Consider the following 22,341-nt stretch of genomic DNA (forward strand, 5'->3'; position numbering starts at 1 on the left):
GCGGGCGGGGGCGGGGCCTGCGTGAGAGGGCGGGGCAGGGGCGGGGCGGGGCCGGGGCGGGGCCGGGCCGGGGCGGGGCCGGGGCGGGGCCTGCGTGAGGGGAACGGGGCGGGGCCTGCGTGAGGGGAGCGCCCGGTGCCGCCGGGATCCAACCGGGAATGAGCCGTGGTCACTCCGGGAATGAAATGTCCATCGGGGAATGAACCCGGAATCCAACCGGGAATAGAATTCCCAGCGGGGAATGAACCCGGAATCCAACCGGGAATGAACCCAGGGTCACACCGTGATCCAGCCGGGAACGATCCCGGGATCCAACCGGGAATTAACCGGGGTGACTCCGGGAATGAAATGCCCATCGGGGAATGAACCCGGAATCCAACTGGGAATAGAATTCCCAGCGGGGAATGAACCCGGAATCCAGCCGGGAATGAACCCGGGGTTACACCGGGAGTGAACCCGGGGTTACACCGTGATCCAACCGGGAACGATCCCGGGATCCAACCGGGACCCCCCCGAGCCCCTGCCCGCTGTCTCAACCCCGTCTGTCCCGGGGCATTCCCGGTACTTGTGGGAATTGGGGTCTCACGGTACGGGATAACGGCAGCGCAGCAGCATAATGCACAATATGACAAGTGCAGGTTTAAATCAACGCCGAGCTTTTCCAGCCTCTCCAGCTGTGCAGAACTGAATTAATTCTTTTCCCGTCCTGTGTTAAATATTCCTCTGCTGGAGTCCCTCACAGCAGTGAGGTCCCAAAGCTGGGTTCTGGGGTCAGGCCTTGCGCACAGATGGATCCTTACACCAGAGTTACGCCACAGTTATACCACAGTTATACCACAGTTACACCAGAGTTATACCACAGTTACACCAGAGTTACACCAGAGTTATACCACAGTTACACCAGAATTACACCACAGTTACACCAGGGTTACACCAGCCAGAGGGAATTCAGGGATTCAGGGATTTTGGCTCTGGCCGAGGAGCAGCAGCCGTGGCCTGCAGAGCCTCAGCAGGGACAGCGTCTCTGGGTTTGCCCTCTGAGCCTCCCCGACCCCTCTCTGTGCTCCTAAAGTGGCCCCAAAATTCGAGGAATTGCCTGGAATTGGGGTCGGCAGTGGGGCTGGATTTGGTTCCAACATGTCCAGCCCAAGCTGCGGGTGTAGGTCTGAGCTCAGAGCCTGCAGTGAGCCGGGGCTCCACATCACATCCACATCCCCTGGGAAGGTTCCAGCAGCTCCCTGATGTTCATCCCCTTCTTGTCCCCCGTTCCCGAGGTGCTGTGAAGGCCACAGAAGCCAGCAGCAGTGATTTGTGCTGGAGAAGGCCGGGATGCAGCTTATCCATCCCCAGCACGGCTCATGCGGGCGCTTCTCCTACAGAGGGCAGAGGAATATCAGGAATTCCCATCGCCTCCAGCCGGGAGAAACCCGGCAGGCACCGGCTGGAGAAACCCAAACATCGCCCTGCCCTTCTCAACCCTGCCGTGATCCTCCCCGCCAGCCCGGCTGGCTTTGGGGACATTGGTGACATCACACGGCTCGATTTATGTAAAAAACAGGATTCACTGAAAACGCGCATTTTTCACTGCAAACCTCCCCCAAAACCTTAAAATACTCAGCAGCATAAAATCCAACTCCGTTTTGTAGTTTGTGTTTATTTTATCACGGCAGGATGCTCTGCATCATCGATGATGGGGGATTGCCCCTGCTCCAGCAATGAGAAATTAAACACTCATTTTTACTTATTTATTTATTTATTTACTTATTTATTTATCTGCTAAGACATGGTTTGAAAAAACAGGAAACTTATAAACCAGGAGATGTGCATAGTGTATCTTCCCTGGCTTTGCTCCTAGGTTTTCCTTTTTTTTCCCCTTTGAGTTTGTCGGTATTTTGTTCGGAGGAGCCACCATAAACAAAGGGAGGAGCCTGGAGAAGCAAATTAAGGAGCAGGAACAAGTGTTTACCTTTGCAGTTACTTCTGAGTAACTCACCTCTCACACAACCAAAGAACCGGTGCATAATCGCATTTTCAAACCTCTGCACTCTTAGAGTGAAAAAGGGATATTCTCTACCCTCACAAATAATGAATTGCCCTGTTAATGAAGGGAGAGAGGCTTTTAGTGATGGTTAAATAAAACAGACCCAGTAGAATTAATAAAAAATACAAGTGAGTTGCATTAGTCCTTTGGAGTAAAAAATGAGCTCCTTGAATTCCCAGCGTTTTTGATTCTCAGGCCACCGAGCTCAGGATTTCACTGAGACTGATGGGACAATTGCTCCATATAAATCCCAAAGGCAGCAATGCATCCAAACCACGGCTGTGCTGCACCCTCAGGGTCCTGGCAGAGCTCTCCTGCTCCTCTGCTGTGCCACATCCATCACTCACCCCCGTGCAGAACAAAAACTCTGCTCGGGTCTGGGGCACCCCACGCCGCTGGGTCACCCCAGCCCCTGCTCATTCACGGCGTTTCAGGAGATGCAGTCAATGCAAAGCCACATCAAACAGCAACTGCAGCCTATGAAAGTCTGGGATTGGGAAAATGTTTCACCCACAGAGCCGCCCTCGCCGCTGTTTATTCTCTGTCCTCTGCCTTTCACTTAGCAGGGTAATTAAATCAGACTCCAGGGCTGGGTTTTAATTTCTGGTTCACATGCCCTCCAACCACGCTGCCGTGCCCGGGACTCAGAGCAGAGCAGGGGAATATTTGCACAAAAACTCCATCGATACATTTTCATTTGAGATGCTCATGAAATGCTTTTCATGCCTCATGCTCGGCTCCGAGAAACCCTTGGCCTGTTCAGAAACTCCATCAACCTCACTGACATAATTTCTTTGCCATTTTCCTTCTTAATTTTACTGTTTCATTCACGTACCTGTTTGCTAAAATGGGAATAAACACAGAGCAGATAAACAAGGGAATGTGCTGGGCTGGAAAAAGGGCTCTGATTTCTCCTGCTCCATGTCTCTCACTGCCGTGCCCGTGGAGCTCGTCAGCTTTTGGGAAATTGTGGGATGAGAGGGAAGCCTTGGCAGGGAAGGGCTGGGCCATCCTCCCTGGCTGTGGATTCACAGTTGTTAACATGAATCCCATCTTTTAGAGCTTTCCTTCAGCAGAACACGGGCATGGGCTGGGATGGAAATGTGGAGCCTCTCAGGGATCCCAGCCTGGGCTGCAGGACCCATTCCCACAGAATTCCCAGCCAGAAACACGGGAATTACCCACCCTGGAGTCACCTCTGCTGGATTTAATTGAGTTACTTCATCAACAGTAAAATTTGACCCATATACAGAGGGCCTCGTGCTGGCCAAAAATAGCCACGAGCTGGGGATGGTCTTGCCAACGCTTGGGCGAGCAAATGTCCTTTTCCAAACTGACCTTTATCGTTTCAGTCGTGCTAGTTCAGTTAAAATTTCCTTTTAAACCAGCAACACAATTTATCCATGAAAAGGAGAGAAAAAAGAAGTGAAAAAAAAACTGGGGAGAAGAAGAAAAGAACACAAGCAAACCCCATCCACTAAAACAAATTACATAAAATTTAGATTATGTACATAAAAAACTCTCCTTATAAATATTTATTAGTATTTTTCTTCTGTGCTTTTATTTACTTGAGTACTTCTGCTATTCCTAACCCATCCCTCATTCAAAAAACACAATTGTTTTAAAGATTTTATCAACCCTTAATGGTTCCTACATTGAAAAATAGAAGGAACAGAGTGTGTCTGAAGAGATGCACAGCCCAAAGATGCTTCCAGCAGATAAGAATTTTAAAGGCCACCCAAAGGCAATTTAAAAACTAGACAAAAACTGATTTTGGAAGGAGCAAAATGTTTGATTTTCATCGTGTGTGCTGTCCTGTGCGCAGCCTGCTGCACACAGACAGGCACAAGGGAAGTGTGGGAGCCTCTCCCGTGGGTTCACTCCCAGAAATTCCCACTGGGAATTCCTCTCACTCGGGGGCTGGGGGATTTTCCAGCCCAGGTTCCTGTGCCACAATTGTCCCTGTCCCTGCAGACCTGAGCTCCTGGGGGGCAGGGCCCAGGATTTCCTCCCAAGCCACCCCAGCAGCCTCAGAGCGGGGGCACATTCCTCAGGAACGGAGCTTGGAGTACAAACAAGCAATAAAACCTCCCCAGTTCTTACAATTTCCAAACTGAACTGTACCCAAAGGGCACCGAGGACAGAGCTGTCCCTGAATTTGGGGACATCCTGGAGCAGAAACTGAAGGAGAGCTCAGCCACCCCCTTGTCCCAGCAGTGGTACCAAGGGATGCTCCAAACAAAAACCATGAGATGCCACCAAAAACAACAACAACAACAGCCCTGCATGGACACCCCCAGATCACCCCACAACCACAGTTCCAGCAACAGGGGCATGGAGCAGAAATCTGGAGGCCACCTCACCCCAAGGCCACATTTCCTCTCCAATTCCTGCACTACAATTCTGCATTTAATGAGTGAACAACTCTGCAGCCACACCAAACTCCACTCCAAGCACGAGCCCACACTCTGCAGCTAAACCACCACTATCAACAAATAAACAAATCCCAGATTTGTCATCAAAATATATTTTAATGGGCCCGCTCATTTCATTTATATCTTCATGGGTGTTTTGTTGGCATGAGGAATGCTGAGCACCCCAGTGCCACAGCAGAGACAAAGAAAGGACCTTCCAAAACCTGCTCCAGCATCACAACTCCTTGTTCCCAGCTCAGCAGCATGGAAGGATTTGTACCAATTGTTTAAACTTAGTAGATGTGAATTTATCTGTTAGGAAGGGACATTGCAAATGCTTCAATTTCATATTGAAAGAACATGCAAAGCTTACAGACAACACAGTTATTCAAGATAAAAAACCAGACTATTCCTGAGAGGACACTGAAATATCTGCCACTTCCCAGGGTGGAAAAGTGTGTCAATCACCACTGATATTTTGAAATTACATTTATTTATCAATTTGTATCCTGTATTGCTCAGCACCTGGGTACGGGCATTAGAATATTACAAATCAACTGTCTCCAAATCATCATTTGAGCACATCCTTACTCCTGGGACACAGATCTTCCCAAATCCCTTTCCATCCCCGAGCAAACAGATCCCAGCAGGGCCTGGGAAGGAGCTCAGTGGGGACAGTGTGGGACATTTGGGCCAAAAGCAGAGGTTTGGCTGCTGGAGACTCACGGCATTTTACCAGCCTCTGATCAAGCTGCAAAAATCCCCTTCCCACAGAGAGCTCCCCAGGGCAGTACTCACAGGATGTGCCTGGAACCTTTTCCTGGGCACTGCAGCAGGGCTGACACGTGGCTGTGCTCAGCTCTTCAGCCTGGCCCGGCCATCCCCAGCCGGGGAGCAGACCAGGGGGGCAGGGACAGCGTCCCCCTGGGCTGGGACACGGCCCCAGGCTCACCTGAACAGCAGCAGGAGAGGCAGGAGAGACCAAAAGAGAGCAGTTACTTCCCAACAGGCTCGTGGGGAGCCCTTGCAGGGACACAGAGACGGGCACTGCACGGCAGAGGCAGCGCAGGATCCTGGGATCCCTTCTCCCACATCCATCCCTCCTTCCATCCATCCCTCCTTCCATCCATCCATCCATTCATTATCCCTCCATCCCTTCATCCATCCATTCATTAGCCATCCATCCTTCCATCTATCCCTCCATCCATAATCCTTCCTTCCTTCCTTCCTTCCTTCCTTCCTTCCTTCCTTCCTTCCTTCCTTCCTTCCTTCCTTCCTTCCTTCCTTCCTTCCTTCCTTCCTTCCTTCCTTCCTTCCTTCCTTCCTTCCTTCCTTCCTTCCTTCCTTCCTTCCTTCCTTCCTTCCTTCCTTCCTTCCCTCCCTGCATCCATCCCTCCATCCCTCCCTCCATCCCTCCCTGCATCCATCCCTCCATCCCTCCCCGGGAACGCCGCTGGAGTCAATGGAAATGCTCTTGTAAACAAGGACTTACAAGAAGCCAACGTGACAATGCCTTCAAAAGGAGTTTTGACTGTGCAATTGTTGCTGGATTAGGGGCTTCAGACGCACCGAGCTGGCTCTGAGGAGCGCAGAATTCCAATCTCCACGGGGCTGGGGCTCGGCCTCGGCCATGGGAACGGCTCCTGGGCTCCCCCAAACCCAGCAAAGCCCCAAGGAAGCGATGGGAGCAGTCACAAAAAGACAAATTCTCATTTTTAGCACCCTAAACCAAGCCTAACACCAGCCTAAACCGAGCTGTGTTGCTGCCTGAATGAACACAGAATAAACTGTACAAGGACCGAAAGAGAGAGAGACAGAGAAAGAAAGAAAGAAAGCCCTCAAAAATTTCCTGCAAAACAAACATATTTGGTGAAATCCTCATTTAAAATCATTGATTCAACAATAAAGCAGCAGCCCAGCCCAGCAGCACAAACAGCAGTATTTATCTTTCCCAGATAAGTAGAAGTTTGGAATAAATAAATCACCCATTCCTCCACTTATGTAAATGCAAACCAGAGCAACAAAACATGGCAATGGCACAAAAGACAAACAAATGAGTTAGACACGGAGTCCAGGAGTTTAAGAAGTCTCCCCTGTATTTAATAAAGCATGAATTATTTTTTTAGAAACACTAACAGATCCCTTGCAGGTAGTTTTTACCTTTATATTGTTATTATATAAGACATTTTGTGTTTAAAGTGAACTATTGCTTCATCTAGGTGGCCCCTCTGCTGGGCATAGAAATCAGGTAGTGAACAAACCCAAAAATCACCATTGAAAATCACGAACTAGAAACTCAAAAGCGTTTGGAGTTGGTTCTTCTCCCACCCCCAGTCCAAAGAGAGGAAGAATGGAATCACTGGGAATGGGGAGTCTGGGCTCTAGCACACAAAACCAGAGAGGAGCAGCCCAAGGGTGAGGGGAGAGGAGGGAGGAGAAGCAATCCCAGCTGGAACCTCTCCATGGAGGGGGAACTCCCAAAGCAGAGCCCAGCCCGGCTCTGCAGCTCCAGCTCCTCTGGCACTTCTGCAGGAACTGAGCGTTCAGGAATCTGCCACGGCTGAGAATTAAAACGGGAAATTTTGCAAGGCTCCAGGGCTGTTTTTTTTTTGTTTGTTTCGTTTTTCTCCAAGAGAATGAGGTTGTATCGAGGGCAGAGCAAAATATTCTCCCCCACTGCCCTTCAGAGAACTTCAGAACGACCAAGCGCCGCAAAGCACTGACTCTGCTTTAAGAAAAAATGGTTAAAATTACTTTCAGGACATGCTGTGTCCAAACTATACAATTAGGAGAGAAAAAAAATAAAATTACCTTTGGAGAATTAACTGATCAATTGCAACGGAATCTTTGCAAGCATTTTACATTTACAGCATGTTTTTGTTTATGCATAAAATCAGCATTTCGAACGTTCTCTCTTAGCACAGAGCACGGATAACTGAAGATATTGAATAATTGGATTATTTCTGAATTTTAAAATTTAAAATGCGGTGGAACAGGGTATTTGGAGTTCAACAACTGAGTCTGGAGAGGGGAAGAAAGGCTGGAGCTGCCTCTGGCCGTGCCAGCATCGGCACCAGGGCTCAGACTCCCAGCAGAGCCAAAGAGCTGCCCAGGATTAGCAGCAGAGAGGAGCATTCTACTCAGGAGAATCAATTTCCAAAAATTGCTCAAAACATCAAATGAAACACAAGTTATCTAAACATCAGATTTTCTAATTTTATTAAAAACGCACAAATTTTATCCAACATGTTTTCTTTCATACAGTGAATGGTCTAATATGCACTGGAGGTCACACAAGCTTAGGTTCATTAGAACAATAAAAGACATATGAGAAATTTAATATATAAAGAAAAAAGTAGCAGCTGTTGACTGCATATTTGACCATAAAATTTAAATATTTTGGACTTTTATTTTAAAGACACAAAAATAAAACCTGTGTGGGTCTATATAAGTCATATTAACAATTCCATGAATGTTCAACAGGACTAAAAATTAGCAAAGATGTTTGTTTGTCTTTTTTTTTTTTTCTTTTTAACCTTGTAACACTTTTTAAACACCTTCTCGGGTTGCTGGTGCAAAGCACCTTACAGTATTTGTGCTATATATTTACTTTATTTGGCAACTGTCTGGGTTTTGTGGGTTTTTTTTTTTCTTTGCCTTCTGTAAACAACACCTTTTACAAACTAGCACAGTGAACCACAAGCCCTGCAATCTGTTAGAACATCTACAGAAAAGAAAATGAACTATTTTGGTTGGCTGCTCAAAATCTTTTGCTTTTGAACAAGAGGTTTTTCTAAAACAGGATTTATTAGTAAAACATTGAGCTCCTGAATTTAACATTAGACGTAAACAGTTGACTGTTTTTAGTTCAATAGAGTCTTTTTGTTTAGCTTTTCTCTCTCTGTGAAGGTAGAATACTTTTTGTTTGTTTGTTTGTATTTTCAAGTCATTTTCGTTAGAGGTCTGGGTGGTGACCTTTGCTATGATGAGGAGGTTTTGTACGTGTAGCTTTGTGAAGGTAGAAGAGTTGGTGCTGAGGGCTTAACATTTAGTATTTGCTATTTTTGAAAAGGTAAATAAAAAGAAAAACCAAACCAAAACAACCGAAACAAAACAGAAAAAGAACAAAAGAAAGGAAAAAGGAAAAGTTGTCCCACCTGATCGGCAGCAGGCTGAAATGGCTGAAGCTAAAAAGAGTTTCTTGTTGTCGAACTTTCTGAGAGACAAAAATGAACAAACAGATTCATAATGCCAGAACCATCCTTAACCAGGAACGCTATAGAGAGTTCTTGACGCCTTTTTTTCCCCTTTTCTTTGACCTCTCCTTCATTCAATTATTTTTTAATTTTTCTTTCTTTTTTTTTTTTTTTTTTAAACGAGAAGTTTCTAAGGATTGTGGCTCTTAGGATGACATCCAACAGGGTAATCAAACTTAGGCCATCCTACGGAATGGCAGCACTTTTACTGTACAGCTTCCCCAGTTTCTCTGTCAATGGTACAAAAAAGTCCCCTCGCTTGTTTGATACAACCATAACATGGAGATTGTCCTGGTCTAGAGCAAAGCTTGCCTTGGAGCGATTGGATTCAGTTCGTTCCCAAGGTAAAATTGTCTTAGGGCGGGAGAGATGTTATATGAATTCATTTCTGTACACCATAACAATAAGCAGACTAGATGATCATCACTTACTTAGACCCAGTTTGTTTTAAAGCTACCACACAGCGGCTTCGTTCATCTCTGGAGGGTGGGACAAGTGATTGCCGTAGTTAGCACCACCGTTGACGGATATCGACGAAAATGGGGGGCTGGGGCCAAAAACTTCCGCGGACATGGAGTGCAAGGACCCGGGCAGGTTGGGTTCGGGGCTGGGCGAGTCTCCCGGGGGGTGCGACATGATGTCAGTGAAGCGCTGCGCCTCACTCGAGGGGTGATGTCCGGGCAGGGGGTGGTCCATGGCCCCCAGCGGGGTCCCTGACGGCCCCGACGAGGGCACGAACGGGAGATCCACGGGGGTCTGCGCTTGGGACGAAGGCGGTCCTTGCGGGAAGAAATCGTAATTGCTTCCAGGGCCGTAATACTCGCTCTGATAATCTGGCGGACAAAGAGAGACAGAGGGAAGGTAACAGGAGGGCAGGGACCCAGTGGAGAGATCACGAACCCCAGGGGAAACGTGGGACCGGGCTGCGGCAGCGCCGAGACCCCCCTCCCGCAGAGCAGCGGGGACACAACACCGGGAGAAAACCGGAGAACAGGGGAGAACAGCGGGAGAGCACCGGGAGAACACCGGGAGAGCACCGGGAGAAGAATAGCGGGAGAACAGCGGGAGAGCACCGGGAGAACACCGGGAGAGCACCGGGAGAACAGCCGGGAGAGCACCGGGAGAACAAGCGGGGGAACAACAGGAGAAGAACAGCGGGAGAAGAGCAGCGGGAGAACAGCGGGGACACAACACCGGGAGAACAGCGGGAGAAGAACAAGCGGGAGAAGAACAGCGGGAGAAGAACAGCGGGAGAGCACCGGGAGAGCACCGGGATGCCCCGGGCGCGGGGATCCCCGCGATGCGCGGTGGGGAACCGGGCGGGCCAGCCCCGGGGCTGAGCCGGGAGGCCGGCACGGCCCCGCATCCCCGCACCGGACAGAGGCAGCCGTACCCACCTCCGTAGAAGGAGAAGGGCCCGTTGGGGATGAGCTCGCCAGGCTCCAGCCGGTCCACGAGCGGCCGCATCCTGCGCGGGCTGCGGAAGAACGCGTGTCTCCGAGCGCCCAGCGCGCTCAGCTGCTTCATCCGCCGCTCCTTGGAGCGCCGGTTCTGGAACCAAACCTGCCAGGGCGGCGGGAAGAGGCGCCGGTCACCGGAGCCGCGGGTCCCGCTGCCCTTCCCCTCCCTCCCCGTGTCCATCCCCATCCCAAAACCCAAAAGCTGCGCTTTTTCCCCTTTCCCGGTCTCTCCTGGCCGGTGCGCTCCGAGCGCGGCCGAACCCACGCGTGACGGCGGCCCCGCTCCCCACCGACTGCGGGTCAAGAATGATTGAGTTATTTCTTATTACCCTGACAAGATTGCTGCTAATTACCCTCACACTGAGCCTCTCCAATCTAACCTCGTCTTTAATGGTCCTTTAACCCCCCATTACCCCAGCGCTGCGGGTTTATAAACCTTTTAATAATTCCAGCGCGTTGTCATTCTTATTTACCCATTAACCCCTCGCATTTCTGGTTATTAGTTTCCACACTGTTTGCAGCAGCTTCTTTAGGACTTTTGCGAAGTAAACCCGCAGCTCTGTCCCCACCGACCGGCCGGGGATGGGGAACCGGGGACACCGGGAAGCACCGGGAAATGCCGGGAAGCGCCGGGAAGCGCCGGGAAGCGCCGGGAAGCGCCGGGAAGCGCCGGGAAATGCGCCGGGAAATGCCAGGAAGCGCCGGGAAGCACGGAGCCACCTCGGCAATAACGATTCCCAAGGCCGGTGGGGATTCCCCGGGCCCCGCAGTGCGGAGCGTGCCCGGCTACCGGCCCCTCCTCGCCCCCGCATCCCCCGGAGCCGCGCTCGGTGCCCGCAGGCGGCCGTACCTGGATGACCCGCATGTTGAGGCCGGTCTCCTGTGCCAGCTGCTCCCTGATGTGCCGGGTGGGTTTTGGGGTGGCCGCGAAGGCGGCTTTCAGAGTCTCTAGCTGTTTGGCTTTGATGGTGGTGCGGGGTCCCCGCCGCTTGGCCCCCAGGTTCTGGTCGTCGTTTTCGTTGCTCCCCGTCTCCTTGTCGGACACGTTGGCGCTTTCCGAGTCCTTGGCGTCGTCCTGGGAGGGGTCTTGAGAGTCGGGGGACAGGCTGGGGTCACTGCCGGTGGTGGCTGCGGGAGAACAAACCCGGGTCACGCTCAGCCGGGCGGGAAATGCCGAGCGCGAGGGACGGGCCGCGGTACGGGCGGGGAGAGGAGGAAAGGAGAGGGAAAAGGGGAGAGAAAAAAAAAAAGACAAGAAGGAGAGGAAAATAAAGGGATGGGAGAGTGAAGGGAGAAGAGAGAGGAGAAGGGAGAAAGGAGGGAGAGGAGAAAGAAGAGAAGGAAAAAGAAGAGAAGAAAGGAGGAGGAAGGAGAGGAGCATCCCAAGCAGCAGCCGATCCCCGCGCTCACGGCCCCGGCCGCGCTCCCTCACCTGAATGCAGGCTGTTTTCTTTGGCAGTATTGCTGTTATTTAGGTAATCTTCTTTGCAGACAAACTTGTTCTCGTCTATGATGTAGAGCTCCTCGCCGGTGGAGAGTTGCTTGTTGCACATCATACACGTAAAACAGTTCAAGTGGAACACTTTGCTCCGCGCCCTGCGGACCAGGTCGCTGGGGGAGATGCCCTGGGCACAGCCCGCGCACTTGGTCCCGAAACACCTGCGGAGAGAGGCCGGGCAGCGTCAGCAGCGCCCGAGCGCGGCCTCCGCACACCCTGCTCGCCCATGCAAAACGGGATTCAACCAACACGGCATCCCTGCAGAGCGCTCTCTCTCCGCGATATTATAGCTTTTAAAATTAAAGATCGAAGCCGGCCTGGGCAGCGGGGCTGTGCTCGGGATCGCTGAGCGCCGGGGATGCGCTGCCCGGGTGTCCCCGACGCCCCGACACTCGCGTTAGGGGCGCTCTGAGCAGCTCGCAGGGATTCTGCACGGTCCGTGTGTCGGTACCGGCCTCGGTGGCGGCCGGCCGGAGGAGTCGCCGGTGCGGGCAAGGCCGGTGCGGGGACCGGAGCGGGGCCGGAGGCCTCCCGTGCCCGGCGGAGCTCTGGGAACCGGGACCGGAGCAGGGCCGGGCCCATTCCCGGGGAGAAGCCGCGGAGCTCGGAGCTGTGCCGGTCCCCGTGCCCGGGGACAAGCGGCGGCGGGGCCGGGCCGGGAGCTGTGCCGGTGTGCGCCGGGGGCCCCGAGCCGGTCCGAGCCCTTACCGCCCGTGTGCGGCGGCGGGGCCCGGCGGGGCAGCGGCACCGGCCCCGAGCCCGGGATTGATGCCGGGATGCGCGGGGAGAGCGGCGGTGAGCGAGCGTGGATCCCCGCTTCCCTCTCCATCCATCCATCCTTCCATCCATCCATCCATCCATCCATCCATCCATCCATCCATCCATCCATCCATCCATCCATCCATCCATCCATCCATCCATCCACCGCCGAAGGGTCGCTGCCCTCGCTCGGCCTGGCGCCGGTGGACGGGATGCGCCGGGCCCGGGGAGCGCCCGCACCGGGCCTGTCCTGCCGGGCGGCACCGGGAACGGCACCGGGAACGGCACCGGGAACGGCACCGGGAACGGCCCGGGGAGCACCGGGACCAGCACCAGGAACAGCACCGGGCTCCGGTCCGGGAAGCACCGGGAACAGCACCAGGAACAGCACCGGGCTCCGGTCCGGGCAGCACCGCGCTCACGGCCCCCAGAGCCCCGGCAGGGTCAGCCCCGCTCCGCTGCACCGGGCCCGGACCGTGCCCGTGTTCCCAACCCCGGACCGTGCCCGTGTTCCCGGCCCCGGGCCCGCCGGGCGATAGTTTGGAGAGAACTTGGGGCAGTTGGAGCTCGGCCGGGGACGCGGAGAGCGGCGGCACCGACGGGCCCGGGCCCGACCCCCGGGATCCCCGAGGAGCCGCCGCGCTTTGAGCGTTCGGGGGCAGGGGAGAGGCGCTCGGGGGTCCCGCTGACAGCGGGGAAAACAACAAAAATAAAGGGGAAAAAATGGAGGTGAAGGAGGAATGGAGAGGAGCGGCGGGGGCAGGCGGAGGCCGGTACTCACCGAAAGAAGTCGTTTTTGCAGTAAAGCTTGCCTTCTCGCGAAAAGCATTTCTCTGTCAAATTGCATTTACATTCACAGCACTGAACACACTTCACATGCCAAGCCCTGTCCAGTACATTCAACAAAAACCGGTCCAAGATCGGCCTTTTGCAGCCTGCACAGTGAACCATTGTCTTTGGTTAGTTCTGAGGGGGGCAGCGGTTTCCCAGGTATCAAGGAAAAAAAAATAAAAACAACAATTCTTTTTTTTTTTCTTTTTTCTTTTTTTTTTTTTTTTTCAGAAAGACGACAACACCGGCGAAGGTTTGTTTTTGTTTTGTTTTGTTTTTTCTCTCTCTTTTTTTTCTTGTTTTTGTTTATGTATGTTTTAAAAGCCTTGGAGAAGTAAAGGAGAAGAAAAAGAAAGGGAGGAAGAAGAAAAATCTTCGTTCGAGTGTCCTAGGAGGGGCACACAGGAGAACCCCCCAGTGCCCAGCGCTTCGACACAGCCGCAGGATCCCGGCCGCTACCAGCCACACGGATAATAATAATAATAATAATAGTAATAATAATAGTAACAATAAAACAATAACGGCTATAAAGATCGGCGCTCAGAAAAATAAAAATTAAAAAAAAATTCAAAATAAAACCGCCAAAAAGCGAGCGTGATGAGTTTTTCTAACGTTTGAGGTAGAGCAGTCAGAAGTCAAAGTGCTTTTCCCAATGAGAAATCAAAGGAGGAAAAAATATAATAACAATAATAATAATAATAATAATAATAATAAATAACGAGCCGGGACATGGAGAGGCGGTGGCGGTCACACGGGCTGTGGCTGCTGCCGCGGCGACATCGCCCTGCGCGTCCTGCTGCGGGGACGGGGACACGCGGGGCCGGGGACACGCTCCGCCGCTCCTCGCTGCTCCGCCGCTCACTCTCCTTTTCTCTCTCTTTCTCTCTCTCTCTTTCTCTCTCCCCCGACGTCTCGGCGGCACCGTCGCGCCCGGCTCCGTCCGTCCGTCCGTCCGTCCGTCCGTCAGTCCGTCCTACCTACCCCCGCGCATCGCTCCCCGCGGCGGCCGCCCGTGTCCCCGGCGAGCGTGGCATGGCCCGGCGGCGGCGGCGGCGGAGCGCAGGGCCCGGGGCGGGCGGGCCAGGCCGGGCGGAGGGCGCGGGGCAGAGGGGCGGCCCCGCCGTCCGGCCGCGCACGGGCTCTGCATGGTCCCGGCGCCGCCGCCGCCGCAGCCTTATGCACCGCGCGCGCACGTCACCGGCCCTCGCCGCCAATCGCGACAGCGACAGCGCCGCCCCCCCGCGCCCGCCGCGCCGCCGCCGGACGGGGCGTCCGCGCCCCTTTATAGAGCAGCCGGGGCAACGCCACCGCCTCCGCCCGCCGGGCCGCCGAGAGACCGGCCGGCACACCGACGGACGGACGGACACACCGACAGAGAGACACACCGACGGACAGACGGACGCACAGACACACCGACCAGCCGGCCGGCACACCGACGGACAGACAGACACACCGACGGACAGAGAGATAGACCGGCACATTGACAGACAGACACACCGAGCGACAGACAGACAGACAGACAGACAACACCGACCGGCCGGCCGGCGCACCAACATACAGACAGACCGACTGACAGACAAACTGAGTGACAGAGACACCGACTGACAGACCGACAGACAGACACACCGACCGATCGGCACACCGACTGACAGACACACCGACAGACAGACAGACGCACCGACAGACAGACAGACGCACCGACAGACAGACGCACCGACTGACAGACAGACGCACCGACAGACAGACAGACGCACCGACAGACACACCGCCCGATGGCCGCGCCGACAGCCGGCCCGGCCCCCGAGCGCGATGCAGCGGTAGGTGCGAGGGAGCGGGGACTGGGCACGGTGGGCACGGTGGGCACGGCGGGCACGGTGGGCACGGTGGGCACGAGCAGACGCGGCGCTCGCTGGGCCCCGCAGCCCCGCGGGGTCACGGGCCCGTTACCGGAGCCGGCGGGGTCCCCGCCCCGCTGGGGACCGGACAAACGAGATCCCGCTGAGCGCGGGGTGCGGGACAGCCCCGAGCCGGGGCCGCTCGTCCCGGGAGGAGCGGAGCGCAGCGGCGGGACCGGGGTGCGGCCCGGGACGCTCCGGCGGGGCCGCACCGGTGGGGAGGGGGCGGCGGGCCCGGGGCCACGCGGCCGCCGAGGGCACAGAGAGCTCCGGTAACTCGGCGGCGGCTCCGGTACCGGCGCTCGCAGCTCACATCCGCGGCCACCACGATGTGCCTTCTTTAGTTTTTATTATTTTTTTTGGTAAATAAAAATTAATTCGCTTTTACCTTCCAGGGGCCGGTCGGTACCGGGGCGGTGCGGAGGTTTCTCTTTCCTTCGCGCTTTGCTGCCCGTCGGGAGCCGCCGCTCCGGGGAGGTGTCACCGCCTGGCCCGGCCCGGCCCGGCCCCAGAGCCCGCCCTGTCCCTGTCGCTGTCCCTGGGGGCTGAGCCCGGCGGGGAATGGGGAGGGGAAGGCGCTGGAAGGGTCCGAGCGTGCCCGGGGCTCCACGGGGGTGGCGGAGCCGCAGCATCCCCCGCCCGTGCCCACCGCCCTCGCTCTCTCACCTCTGCTTTCCTCGCCTTTGATGGGGTTAAAAAAACCCCAAAAAACCCAAACAACAACAACAAAAATAAATTTTAAAAAATTCAAAAACACAGGGAAGGCATAAATTGGAATTCAGGGAGAAAAAGGAAAGCAGCGCACCCGCTCCTCGCCGGGGACCGGCGGGGCTGCAGAGCCGGGAGAGGCGGCTCCAGGGCTGTCCCCGGGCCCAGACACGGCCCCGCAGCTCCTGCGGCTGTGTCCCAGCCCCGGGCTCCCCTCCCTGCCCTGTCGGGACAGCTGTGGCTCCGTGCCGGGATCGATGGGGCCGGGATCGCCCCACATGGGCGCTTCTCATGCGGGGAGGGCGGCCCCGCTCCCCGCCCCGGGAGCGACAGCTGCCCGCGGCCCCGGTGCCATGTGTCGGGGGATGAATGAGGGGAAGGAGATGAGCATCTCGTGTCCATCAAGCACCACTTTTTCACAGCGATTTTTTTTTTTTTTCCTTTCCCAGGCGTTAGCGAAAGCATCTGGTGGTGCCCCGCTCCCCGGGGGGCTCAGGCCGTGCCCGGCCCCTCCCCTGGGGTTTGGGGCTCCCCATCCGAACCCCCAGAGCTCGGGGAAGGAGCAGCACGGACCGAGGGGCAGTGGGGACAGTGGGGACAGTGGGGACAGTGGGGACACTGCCCCCTCTCCTCAACCCCCTCCCAGAGCAGGGATTTGAGAGGCCAAAATGCCCTCGCTTGGCTCCTGCAGGATCCGAAAATCAAACCCCAGCACGGCCGGGCTGCCCCAGCCTCCCGCACCCCCCGGGAGCCGAGGGGAGGGGGAACAGCCCCGAGGAAGCAGCAGCCGGGTGCTGGGGACAGGGGGGATTTTTTTGTTTTTTACTTTATTTTGCGGTTTTCCCGGGTGGAGGCCCCGGCCCCAGGCGGGTCCGAACCCACCCGAACCCCGCGGGGATCCGGGATGTTCCAGAGCAACCCCGGCCGGCCCCGAGGCTGGAAAGGAGGGACATCAAGAGAGTAAAAAAGGAAAAAAAATAAAGAAAGAAAAGAGGGAAATCAGGGGATGTTTTAAAAAGGGAAATTTAAAAACCAAACCAAAACAAAAGGATGGAAATTAAAAGAGGAAAAACAAAATTTTAAAACTAGAGAGTGTAAGTAAAATAGTGACAGAGACGCAAATAAAGAGAGAGGCAAAATAAAAGGATTTAACAAAAGAAAACGCCAAAGAAACTCAAACTCAAATTAATTTAAAATCCAATACCAAAAAAATAAACCAAGACCCTTTCAGGCGAGTTTAAATTTACATTTTATGGGTGTCGTTCCCATCTTTTCAGTTAAACATCGCGCTGTTTCTCATCCCCTTTCGCCACCGCAGTGCTCAGGAATGGGATTTCTCTCTCTTTTACGGGGTCCCGGTGCTGCACAGCCCCTGAGCCCCTCGCTGGGACCGCCGCGGTTCTGGAGCATCCCCGCATCCCCAGCCGAGCCAAAACTTCCCTCCCACGCACCGCAGGCATTTCCACCGCATCCTTCCCCCGACAGCACTAAGTTTTCCCTCTTTCCCCATTTATTTTGAATTTGATTTTATTTTTTCCCTCCTTTTTAAACCTCTCTCCACGGGCTCGCTCGGGCTGGGGGAGGTGTCGGGCTCGGCTGCCCCGACGGGGCGGGGGGAGCCCCGAACTCGGCTCCGATCCCTGCGCTCCCCGGGGCTCCGGGGGTCTCTCCCGGCGCTGTCTCGGAGCTGTGGGGGCACAGCCCGCAGAGAAGGTGGGGGTCACACCTCTCCCCCGTCCCCAGCACTTCCCCCCGCAGAAAGAGCGCCTCCGCCTGATTAAATATCCATGCGCTTAATGCACTGTCCAAATATTGAAGTTAAGATGTAATTAAGCCTGTAGAACATCCCCGCGCAATAAACCCCATGGCTGGACAGGATCCATCCCCAGGTTTGTTTTAAAAGAGCTGGGGGGAAAAAAAAAGAAAAAAAAAGAAAGAAGAAGGAGAAGAAGATCTTTAAATTATGTATTAGAAAGTCCCAGTTTATCCTGCCACACTCGGGTCGATGCTGAGGGTAAACACCACACCGGCTCCGCTCGCCTTTCCCTTTCCTTCCCTTTCTTTTCTATTTATTTTCCTTTTCCTTATTTATTTTCCTGCCCCCCTCCCCCGTGATTAGCCCTCCCGGGTTTCTCCCCACGTCGCTAAATGTTGTCGCTTACACCGCGAGCTCATGCATTGTTTATGGGAAATACGGTTAATAAATAATTACAAATCCGAGGTGCGCGTTCTGCCTCTGAGTGACGGGAAAGTGTCCGGGAAGGGCCGGGGCACGGATCCTTCCCTCGCTAAAGGGCACATAAAAGGCGAATAAAAGAGAAAAGAAAGAAAAGTGGAGAGGCAGAGGGGGCGAGGGGGGGCTATAAAAAAAGAGGGTGAAGCGAACCCCCGGAGGATGCTCCGCTCCCGGCTCATCCATCTTCATTGTCTCCGTGTGTGCAAAAGCAACTCCGGTCTAAGGAAAAGCCACTATCAAAGCCATGGCTTTATTTTATATCCTATAGATCAGGAGGGAGGCAAAGCTTTATTTTCGCCCAGAGACAGATATTTTATTTCTCTCTTACGGTTTTATGTGTGAGAGATGTCAAAAAGGTAAAATAGATTGCTAATGCATAGGCAAAACGAAGCTGTTTTGGCATGCTCGGTGTCAGGAGGGCTCCCGGGGAGCGCGGGCTGGGGATTTAGGGCTGATGGGGGACTCGGGGGGATTCTGCTAAAACATCTCTCTCCATAAATCCAGCCGCATGGTCAGCGCGAGCGGCAGCAGGAATTTTAAAGGGGCAGAGTTGGAGCGCGGCGGAGCGGAGCGCGATCCCGGCCGGGGTCCCGGGGGGTGCCGGGGGTCGCAGCCGCCGCTCCCTTCGCTTCTCCTCCCGGCACTGGGGACCGGCCGAGCCTCTGCCCGGAGCCACAGCATCCAAGCCCGATATTATTTCATTATTTCATTTTTTTTTTTTCCCCAAACAAGCACCCATCCCCCGAGCATCGGTCCCACTCCCGGAGCTGCGGCTGCTCCGCATCTGCCTCCCCGACCCGGCAGCGGATCTACGCGGACCTTTCCCAAAGTTAAAATATATCTCCCCAAGCTGCAACAATTTTCATACTTTTTGACCTCGGGGATTTACTTAGCACGTTAAGTTCAAGGCTCAGAAGCCCAGGGCTATTACTCATTTAGGCACTCCCACCACCAACACTTTTCACCACATATTTTATCATTTGACTTCCCGGCTTAAATTCATGTTATGGCAAATAATGGATGGTAATACTTTCCCCCTTCCCCATGTTAATTGTCTGGTCTGACAGCCTCCGCATTTGAAGTGATTTAAAGCAAACAAGGGTGCAGAGAGCGGAGACAGCCCCGCACAAAACCTCTGCGGGAGCCCCGCGGCTCCGGGCTGGACCCCGAGCACGGCAAATCCTCCCCCAGAGCATCGCCCAGCGCTCGCTGCAGCTTCTGCCGAGCACCCGCGGGGGTCTCACCCCTGCCTCGGGCCCCTCCGGCTTGGCTGCCCAAAATTATTCCTTCCTTGGGGTGCCTGAAATGGGGAGTCGGACCAGAGCGCTGATTGCAAATTGAAAAAAAAGCGAGGTGTGCTTGATTAGGAAATTAATTATTTCAGCACCCGCAGGATTATATTGTTTTTCTAAGTTCTGTGCGCCTTAATTTACCGATTTCACAGTGGCTGAACTTCCCCGGGAGTGAGAGCCGATCTCCCCTGCGCGACTCGCGGCTCCTGCGCAGGGGCGGAGGGGATCGGGAGCCCGGAGCATCCCCGCTGCTCCTGCCGCTGACCCGGGCCCAATTCCTGATTTCTGCTCTTTCTGGGAGCGGGCAGTGCCTTCCTTCCCAGCAGAGCAGTCCCTCAGGTATCTCTGCCTGAGAGCAGAAGGGGCTGCAGCATCACCCGTCCTTCCCCAGGGGCTGCAGGAGAGGGGTCTCGGCTCACGAGGGTTTTTGTCATCAGCGGAATGTCAGATTTTGGTGCTGACATCACTGCCGTGCAGGACGTTTGGGGAAAAATAACCGGAATCCAAACAGACAGGACAGACAGAAAAACGGAGATGCAGAGCTGGGTTCAGCATCACCTGGGGCAGGTACCACGGCAGCAGGGTCCCCTCAGGAGTGAATCCAGAGCTCCTGGCTGTGTTTGTGTCTGCCAGCTCAGCCCTGGCTAATCCTGTCCATGGATGTGTTATTTGTTACGGTGCTACATCGTGTCCTATTCACACGATTTTCTGTTTTAAAGGATCTCAGAGGCCGTGGAGGCTCTGGCCAGCCTGGCCTCCCTTCTCCCCACACTCCAGCCCTGGAGCTGGGTGAGAGCCCAGCAAAGTCCCTGACTCCTGGGTGCCTCCCCAGGCACATTTTGAGTCTCTGTTTCCTTCCCTTCACTCCCGAGCGACGCTCCAAGCGTGGCTGATGTGCACAGAGCTCCTCTCACTGCCACGCTGGGGACGTGGCACACACAGCCACCATCCCACCACCCCGAGATGCATCAGTACAGTGTGTTCAGGATGAAAAAAACCCAATTATTTTGGTCTGGAATGTGAAATTTTGCTAGTTCCAGCTGATTTTTCCAGGGGTTGAGCTCCATCCCCATGTGGATCCTGCTGGAGGGCAGAGTCACGCTGGCAACACCAAGGGCCGACCCTCCATGCTCAGAAGCACTTTAAAAAACAAATATTATTCTAAAAAATTGTCATTTTTGTGGCTGGGTCATTGGGTTCTGGGCCCAGGAGCTCTGTGCCAGCCCAGCCCTCAGGGTGCTCCTCTCCTCTCTCCGAGCATCACCAAGAAAGCACCGGAGATTTCCCCTGCAAACAAATAAACCCTGTTTCCCCAACCCCTGGCGAACAGATTCCCTCCCTCCTGCCCGAGAAATGTCCCCATTTTCACCGAGAACAAGCGCAGGAGCTGGGAAGTCTGCGCTGGTGGTGTCGCCTACGTGTGAGCAGGGAAACTTCCACCTCAGGAACTGTGAGTCTGCACAATTCCCTGCCAGTGTGGCTTTTTCAGCCCTTGGAATAAAATCTACATGGCTGTAATTAGTCAATATTTGTAAAGCCTCTAAGATTGCAGAATAAATGGGGAGAAATTCGCATGGTTATTAGATAAATGCATTAATAACAGCGGCCCTGGCTGCTGAGGAGACGCCGCTCCTAATGATGTACAATTTATTTCCTTAAGGGTGTGCTAATAAACAAAACTGCTTTTTAGAATCTGCTGTATTTATTCCACATACGCCCTCAGATCAAATAAGTTTCTCTCAGCACAGCAGCATCTCTCTGCAGTCTCTCATTAACTCCTGCTGTGCCAGCAGGGACACACAGACCCAGAGCCCTCGGTCCTTCTGGGACAGCCCAAAGGGTCCCTTGAGCTCAGTGATGGGTGTTTGTCCTCATCCCATCCCCTCAGTCCTTCTGGGACATCCCAAAGGGTCCCTAAAGCTCAGTTTGTCCTCTTCCCATCTCCTTATTCCTTCTGGGACATCCCAAAGGGTTCCTTGAGCTCAGTGATGGGTGTTTGTCCTCATTCCATCTCCTTGTTCCTTCTGGGACATCCTAAAGGGTCCCTAAAGCTCAGTTTGTCCTCTTCCCATCCCCTTGTTCCTTCTGGGACATCCCAAAGGCTCCCTAAAGCTCAGTGATGGGTGTTTGTCCTCATTCCATCCCCTTGGTCCTTCTGGGACATCCCAAAGGATTCCTTGAGCTCAGTGATGGGTGTTTGTCCTCTTCCCATCCCCTTATTCCTTCTGGGACATCCCAAAGAGTCCCTAAAGCTCAGTGATGGGTGTTTGTCCTCACCTCATCCCCTTGTTCCTTCTGGGACATCCCAAAGGATCCCTAAGCTCAGTTTGTCCTCTCCCATCCCGTTTGTGGCAGTCCCTGGTGGATCTGTGAGCCATGGAGCTCCTGCACCCTCCCAGCCTGACCCAAACACCCAGCAGAGGTTGTTCCCTGTTATCATTCAGCAGAGGTTGTTCCCTGTTATCATTCAGCAGAGGTTGTTCCCTGTTGTCATCTCTCCTGTAAATCCAGAGGAGCTGCCCCAGAGCTCCCAGAGTTGTTTCCTTCCCTCTGTGCCCCTCTGTGTCCTGCAGGGCGAGGGGCAGCAGGAGCAGCTCTGGGGTCTGGGCACAATCCCTGCTCTTCCCTCACAAAATCAAACCCAAACCTTTCCTGCACGGCTGCAGAGCTGGCCAGAGCAAAAGCAGCTGGAGGTGGGCACCAAGAAAGCACCCAGAGCTTTTCAGAGCTTTTCACCACCTCAGCTTTGTGTAGAAACCCAATCCTGGGCACCCCAGGGCTCACAAACTGAAATAATCCACGAGAATTTAGGGAGAAAGAGCAGGGAAAGAGTAATTTTATAATTCTAGAATTAACAGAGAACACCCTTTTCCTTGGGGATCCCCCAGTGCCAGGGAAGGGGGTGAGGCTGGGCCCAGGGCAGGGTGGGAAAGGGGAAATCTGTAACTTGA

General features: G+C 54.3%; 1 protein-coding gene and 1 long non-coding RNA gene across 2 annotated transcripts; one reads left to right on the forward strand and one right to left on the reverse strand.

The window, feature by feature from the left end:
- Positions 1-6,533: 6,533 nt before the first annotated feature.
- LHX1 (LIM homeobox 1) lies at positions 6,534-13,497 on the reverse strand. Its single transcript, XM_033078426.2, has 5 exons — positions 13,210-13,497; positions 11,604-11,830; positions 11,022-11,299; positions 10,109-10,274; positions 6,534-9,544 (listed from the first exon to the last, which is right to left on the reverse strand). Exons 1-5 carry the CDS (start codon positions 13,377-13,379, stop codon positions 9,165-9,167), a joined length of 1,221 nt encoding a protein of 406 aa, XP_032934317.1. The 5' UTR covers positions 13,380-13,497; the 3' UTR covers positions 6,534-9,164.
- A 1,470-nt stretch (positions 13,498-14,967) lies between these two features.
- LOC117006150 lies at positions 14,968-21,079 on the forward strand. The gene is made up of 2 exons (XR_004419956.2): positions 14,968-15,076; positions 15,550-21,079. It is a non-coding gene; the product is annotated as an uncharacterized LOC117006150 (long non-coding RNA).
- Positions 21,080-22,341: the final 1,262 nt, after the last annotated feature.

The sequence above is a fragment of the Catharus ustulatus genome, chromosome 22 (assembly GCF_009819885.2).
Source record: "Catharus ustulatus isolate bCatUst1 chromosome 22, bCatUst1.pri.v2, whole genome shotgun sequence".
NCBI classification, from domain to species: domain Eukaryota; kingdom Metazoa; phylum Chordata; class Aves; order Passeriformes; family Turdidae; genus Catharus; species Catharus ustulatus.